The sequence below is a fragment of the Hippopotamus amphibius genome, chromosome 2 (assembly GCF_030028045.1).
Source record: "Hippopotamus amphibius kiboko isolate mHipAmp2 chromosome 2, mHipAmp2.hap2, whole genome shotgun sequence".
Lineage (NCBI taxonomy): Eukaryota > Metazoa > Chordata > Mammalia > Artiodactyla > Hippopotamidae > Hippopotamus > Hippopotamus amphibius.
In genome coordinates, this window is record NC_080187.1 from 174,105,351 (window position 1) to 174,112,730 (window position 7,380).

The 7,380-nt window shown below is 43.0% G+C and overlaps 2 gene segments (V, D, J or C); both read right to left on the reverse strand.

Annotated features, from left to right (window-relative positions):
• Positions 1-650: 650 nt before the first annotated feature.
• On the reverse strand, positions 651-1,227 carry LOC130844623 (T cell receptor alpha variable 17-like). The segment is given in 2 exon segments: positions 651-994; positions 1,176-1,227. Coding segments are annotated over 2 exon segments (396 nt in total).
• Positions 1,228-5,753: 4,526 nt separating this feature from the next.
• LOC130844624 (T cell receptor alpha variable 16-like) lies at positions 5,754-6,362 on the reverse strand. The segment is given in 2 exon segments: positions 5,754-6,142; positions 6,260-6,362. Coding segments are annotated over 2 exon segments (435 nt in total).
• Positions 6,363-7,380: the final 1,018 nt, after the last annotated feature.

Here is a 7,380-nt window from a genome sequence, read left to right on the forward strand (position 1 = left end):
CAATTCCCACCTCTTTACTGGAGAAACTGAAGCTTGGGAATCGCACAGCTGGTAACTGGCTGAATCTGATTCAGATCTTTGTGTCTACCACTCCAGAGATTCAGATCTTTGTGTCTATTATTACACAATGTTTTCACTTTTCAGCTTTAAATTGAAAAGTTTGGTTGAAAGAGTCCTAAGATCCTTTTTAACTCTAGTGTCTGATGAATCTACTGTTTTCTGTACAAGAATTAGAGAAATGCAAAAATCACCTCACGCATCTTAAAGCCCCACCTACGTCTTGAGGGGGCTGCACATGTAACAGATGAGACCTTCTCATACTGAGAAGTCCTTCCTCATCCTCCACAAGGGACCTGGTAAAATTAGAGCTTGAAGGGTTCTTTAGGCTCATCTGTCCAAATCCTTTGTTTAAAGTGAGGAACGTGAAAGCTGCTACACTGGTGATGTGCCTAAGGACAGGGGGCCAGGACGGGCAGAGCTGAACCTGGCATTTCAGTTTCCCGTTCTAAATTCCATGCCCTTTACCCTAGTCTAACATGTTGCCAGAAATATCAGGAATTTGAGAGGGCCTCCCTTTCGTGGTGCCAGCTGTTTGTAGACTCTCCTTTGTGGGAAGACATAACCACCAACTCTACACACTGTTGCGGCTTCTAAGAGGCAGCTCTGGCAGAGTTTGTGTTGGGGCTGCAGATGCCTGGTGAGCACTGTGTATCTGTAGCACAGAGGTAAGTAGCAGTGTCTGCAGCCTGGGAAGCCGTGATGGACAAGGAACTGCTTTTGATGGAGTTGTCCAGCGTGACTCGTAGTCTTCCACTGCGTTCCTCTCCCTTATTTGGACGTATTAAAATCAGATGGACAAAGCCTCTCCTTGAATCCTGTCTGTACCAGTGTAAGACAGTTATAGCAGTTTTATAACTGCAGTTCATGGTGGCATTTTCACCCTCCAGGATGCTTAGGGCCTGAAGGTTCTGTTCTTCTTGTTGGTTACTCACTCCTAGGCAGAAATACAAGACCAGAGGCCAGGAGTCAGTCACTGCACTTTCACTCTCCAGTGTTTGCATTTCCTTACATAATTTGGGGGTACATTTCCCAATTGGCAAGAAGATTTTGCCCCTAGGCCTTGTGGGCTCTGAAATTTGGTCACCCTCTTCCTATCACCAAGACCCCCAACTCACTTGCCAGTTGAAGCCACAGAATCACCAAAGATATGGCCAGGAGTTTCTCCATTCTTCCTTGTTGGGATCACAGAAGACTCAGCGCTGGGGCCTGAAATGAAGCCAGGTTCCTCAGTCCAGCTCTTTTTTCTGAGTATATTTCTCTAGTCCCTCTGGATCCCAGAGAGAGTCTCAGGTTTCTTACCCAGCCAATCAGAGGAAGCTCAATCCTTTGCTTTCAATACAAACATGTGGATTTCAAACCCTGAGTCTGTGGAGGGAGAGGCACTGCCATCGTGTGGTGGCAGCATCGTCTGCTAACAGAGCCGGCTGTGGAAGATGACGTGTGTTAGAGCTGACTCAGAAGAAGTTACACAGCTATTCTAGTCTCTGCCTTTATTGAACTCCGGTTCCAGCCTAGAGTAAGAACAGATACAGTTTAATTCACATAAAAACTCAATTAAGAAAGAACATTGGTGCCCAGAGTTTACAGAATACCTCTGAGGCGCACTGTTAGGTTTCTTACAATCACTTCTGATATTTTATTTATGAGCTTTCTTTTTTATTTCCTAATTTGCCTAATGCTGGATGAGATTGTATATAAGTCTGGGTTCTTATTTGTGAGTAACAGAAACTGACTCTGGCTGAATTAAGTACAAAAGGAATAAGTTAATTAGTATTGAGTTTGCCTCAGAATCTCCCACAGCGTAAGAGAACTGGACTCAAAAGCTATTAAGCAGTCTACCAAACATTTAAGGAAGAGTTAACACTCATATTTCTCAAACTATTCCCAAAAATTGCAGAGGAAGGAACATTTCAGTGCTATCTGCTTCATCACTTTGGTCTTATGATCCAGCAAATCCAAAAATGATGCCATGGAGTTTCCATGGCAACTAGGATGGAGAGATGGGAACCACCAACAGGAGAATCGCAGTATAGTCCTCTAGCAGTGGGGGGGTGGGGGGTATATGCCCTTTTCTTTAATTAATGACTCTCCTTTTGAGAAGCAGCTTCTGACTTGCTAATTGACCTTGGCAAAGTCTGAATATCTAACTTAGGAAAAACAAGTGACCATGCAGCCTGAACTTCCATCATGAACCAAGTGTTGTCCAACCTACACACCCCAGTGTTGGTCATGCCCAGCAGCAACTATCATCAAGTGGAAACGGTATTTAAGAGACTGGGCTCAGGCAGCCCCAGAAGGTCCAGGTAAGCTGATCTGAATAAGTGACTCAGATTCCTTTGACATAAACTTTTCTTGTTTTGTCTACTCTGCCTTAACCATGCCTATAACCTCCTGGGGAGTTCTTTATAATCAGTTAGCTGAGGAAGAAGAAAATCAAGCCTATTTTTCATATGGATTTGTACATTATATTGGTACCAGAGAAAACTAGCACTATAGCCCCACTGAGGGATGCAGGTGAAGGACAACCCATCTAAACCATCAGGTGATTACATTTTAGTTTAGTTATCCATGTTATCTGGAGTGAGAGATGGTCAGAAGTACTGATGTACAGTGATTCTTGGACAGTTGCTAATGATTTTTCTGGATGGTAAGAGACTTGGAAGGAACAGGCTTGGAAGATTAGTGATGAGGAAATCTAGGAAAGAGGTATCTGAATGGACCTCTCAGAATGGGCATAGACTATCAAGATAACTATGGTCTCTGTGGATACTGACCAAGGGAAATGAAAGCTCTTAATAATAGACATAATGATGCACTCTACGGGTGTGTCAGCATCTTTCCCCAGCCACCTCAATGCTTGGTCAGTGATCCCATGAACAAAGTGGCCTTGCTAGCAGGAATGGAAGTTATGCATGAGCTCAAAAACATTGATTTCCCCTTACCAAGTTTGACCTAGCTAATGCTACTCTCAGTGCTGATCTGTCAACCAGAGACTAATGCTGAGCCCCTGATATGGTGTCATTCCCCAGAGAGACTGACCAGATACCTGATGACAGGGTGATTGCATTAGACATCTTCAGTGTTGGAGAAGGCTGAGATTTGTTCTCTCTGGAGTAGACACATGGATTTGCATATGGATTTGTCTTCCTCGCTTATTGTACTCTGCCAGCATCATTCTTACAAACTCACAGAATGAACAATTTCATCAGGTATTGCCCACAGCATTTTTCTGAGGAAGAAACTATTTTCACAGTGAAAGATTACAGCAGTGGGCCCATGCCCATGGAATTATTTATTTTACCACATACCCCATCACCCAGAAGTGGCTGGCCTGTTGAAATGCAGAATGACTTACTGAGTCCATCATAGCACCAGTTGGAAGACAATTCACTGAAAAGGTGAGATTCTGTCTTATAAGATGCAGCATATGCTTTACAGCAGAGACTATTATATGGTGTTGTCTCCTACATAGCCAGAAGGCATGAGTCCAGGCCTCAAGGAAGTGGCTCAGGGAGTGGAACCTCTCACCTATTACCTGTAATCCAGTAGCAGTATTTTTACTCCCAATGTTTGTAACTTTGGGCTGTATTGGTTTGGAGGCCTTATTCTCTAAAAGGAAGAATGCTTTCAGCAGGGGACACAACAATAGTTTCACTGAATTGGAAGATAAGACTGCCATGTGGCCATTTGGGCTACATATCTCTCATGACAGTGAATAGAAAATGAGGTTACTCTAGTCACCAGAGTGATTGATACCAATTACCAAAGAGGAACTTGGTTGCTGCTACACGACAAATATGAAGAGGACCATGTCTGGAACCCAGGAGATTTCCTTGGGGAGCCTCTTGGCACTTCCATGCCCAATACTAAAGGTTAATGTTAAATTACAACAAACAATAAAAAGGCAAGATTTTTGAGTACTCAGATCATTGAGAATGAAGTTTTGGGTCACACCAATAGGTGAGTAACCCAATTCACTGCAGTTACGGCTGAGGGCAGGGGAAATATAAAATGTGTAATAAAAGAAAGAAGCCGTCTATGTCAACTGCAGTATCATGACCAAATTGGGAATCAAAGAATGTAGTAGTCTTCTATATTTTCTTTTTGCTCTTTATATGTGTGTGTTCCTTTGTATACAGTGCCACTTTCTTCTTCTTTCTCCTCACCATAATTATTTTATATACAAATTGTCAGAGATTAACTTTACAATTTAGTTGGTGTAAAACAGCATTTTCAGTGGAATTTCCTCTGAATTTAGGAAGTAATTAATACTGCCAGTGATCCATGGTGACTGCTGGGACTACAGGTCTCCTCATTTTGGGGGAAAGAATGAGAATTTCTTCACTTGTTCAAAAGACAGCTTTAGTTTCTTAGATGGAAACATAGAGTCATTTCACTGTTGTTTGGAAGTTGAAATGTTTGTGGAGGGGTGTGTATGAAAGAAAGATGGGGTGTGCCAGTTATCAACTTATTGCCTTTCAATTACAAATCCACCCTTCATGGATTCGGAGGGTGACCCGGGACATGGACCTTGTGAACCTTTCTCCTTTGCCAGCTGGCATGGGTTAAGCTTTGTCAGTAGAGGGAACGGGAAGGAAGCTGCAGGAAGAAGCAGCTTCTCTCCCAGGTCCTGCCACGTGTTCCACACTTCTTGCTCCGGCCGTGCTTGGCCATCCTGTGGGACACCAGTGATGCTCACCTCCAGCAACGTTCAGTGACAGCCCCCCAGGTGGTTTCTTGGCAAGTATCACAAGCACCCAAGCAAGTGCAGCAGCACTCCTTTGCCAGCTTCCTATAAATTGTGCGGGAACCCTGGGAGGTGTTCTCCTGCTCCACAGCCTTTCTCTCGGGCACCTCAGTAAACTTCCCCATCCAGCAGGTACAGCCACACTCTCCCCAATGAAGCCTGAGTCATCGCCTTGATAGAAGAAGGAGGTATGTATTAAAATGTGTTACTTTCCTCTGACCTGTGGCTTAGTCTTAGAGATAACAGGTCTCCCTACATATGCTTTTCTTATGTTCCTTAGAGTTCTATTTACTCATTGGTAAATAATGCCCTGTTATTAGTTAATAATTCTTTATATTAAACTTTCCTTGTTTAAATTGCTGTGACTTTTCTCCTCATTGCACCTGATTTGGATAGTATGAGTCCATGAAGTGCACGAGAGGAAAGGCATTAGCTGCAGAAGATCAGCAACCACATGTCAGGAAACGGTATCCTACATTTAAGGAACTGTCTTCAGTGTGTGGTGATGAACACACGTGGGGGTGGATGGTGTGGCAGAGAAGCTGGAGAGAAAGGACTGCACCACTTAAACCTGGGGAGCCCTTCGGGCCAAGAAAATAATTATTATGCTATTACATAGTTCCATTTCAAAAGTATTTTTTCCAGGTTCTAATATCTAGAATAAATACACTTACTATTTTAAAATTGATTTATACAGAGTAGGTAATGAGAATTTCCCTAATGAACCTATTTGCAAAGCAAAAATAGAGACACAGACATAGAGAACAAACATACAGACACAGGAGTGGGGGTGGGGTGCGGGGGTTGGATGGATTGGGAGACTGGGATTGATGTATGTACACTACTATGTATGGAGTATATGGCTTGAACAAATTTTTGAGGTTTATCTATAGCTAACTGACAACTGATAACAGCTCTGTATCTGAGAGGTATACTCAGTGTCCGTCTAGAGAGAGAGATGCCCCACTGTAGTCAAATAGGGAACTTGGAAATACTGTCTGTAACTCCTAAGGGGTTTGTGCTCTGCTTCCTTTGTAAAACCAGTCACTGTGTCACTCAGAGCACAGTAATACACCGCTGAGTCTTCCTCTTGAGCTGATCGTTTTTTCAGATGGAAGGATGCCTCACCCTGGTTGAGGTCAGCTGTGAAACCTTTGACGCTCTCTCTTGAGATCTGTTTCAGAAGTAACTGGAGGTGTTGTTTGGGGTACTGGACATACCAGAAGAGCACAGGACTCCCAATATACGAGTAATTGCACTTCACCTGCACCAGGGACCCTTCAAAGACAGAGAGGTGGTCCTCAGGCTGAGTCACTGTCTGGGCTCCTGCTCCTCCTGTAACACCAATTCTGGATCAGAGATTGTCTTGTAGACAGAGAAGAATATGTTGTTGAACTGAGTCTAAATCAGAAGACCATAGAAAGATAGAATTTAAAAAAAGACTTTACTCACGGAGTGTGCATATCATCACCAGCACTGAGATAAGGGTGGGCTTCATGTCTGAGCTGTGAGGAAACAGGAGGCTCCTTTCTGCAGGTTTTTCCTGGAAACGATTCAGCCACGTGGTCACCCTGACAGAGCAGTGAGTACTTTTGCAGGGCACGCAAAATAAAGCTCTTCCCCAAAGGGCTGACTGCTTTCTGGCTTTCTGTCAAGTTCAAGCTGTGTAGCATCTTCCTCTGGAGGCCAAATCTGATACTACAGATAATCTCGAGCTTCAGGAAGGCTTCAGTTTTGAAACAGAATGGAGAGGTATTTCCTCCACAGTTACTAAGACAAAGTGTAATGCTACACTCAGTGAAGAAGCATGTTATAGAAAGGTCCGGATAGAGATATCAATGGAACATAATAGAAAATCCAAACATACAACTGACTTATGGAAACTTAGATATTAAAAAATAGGGAAGGAATGATGCGGTAGGAGGAGTAGCGGCCCTCAAAGATGTCCATGTCCTAATCCTTGGAACCATGAATATATTATGCTGGATATAAAATGGGAATTAGGTTTTTGAAAAGAATTAATTTATAAGTAATTTATTGATTAATAAATCAGTAAAGTAAGATTGCTAAAGAGCTGACCTGAAAATAGGGAGAGTAGCCTGGATTATCCAGGTCGGCCCAACGTAATCACAAGGGTGCTTAAAATGGTAAGAGACACAGAAGAGAAGAATCAGAGGGAGATGTGACTACTGTAAAACGGGCAGAGATGCAACGTTGCTGGCTTTGAAGATGGAGGAAGGCGGCTGTGAGTCAAGAAATGTGAGCAGCCTCTAGAAGCTGGAAAAGGACTTTTGGTGGTTATCTCTATAAGTACTGAATATCCGTCTAATCCAATACTTGGACATTAGTCTGAGGCTTGGACAGTCTTCTATAAACACCTCTATCACCAGGACAAGCAACCCCAAAAGCTTGGACAACCATGAGGAAACAAAGAAACACCATGCAGGCAAAGGAGCAGGAAAAAAACCCACAAGACCAAATAAATGAGGAGGAAATAGGAAAAATGCCTGAAAAAGAATTTAGAGTAATGATAGTAAAAATGATACAAAATCTCGATAACAAATTAGAGAAAG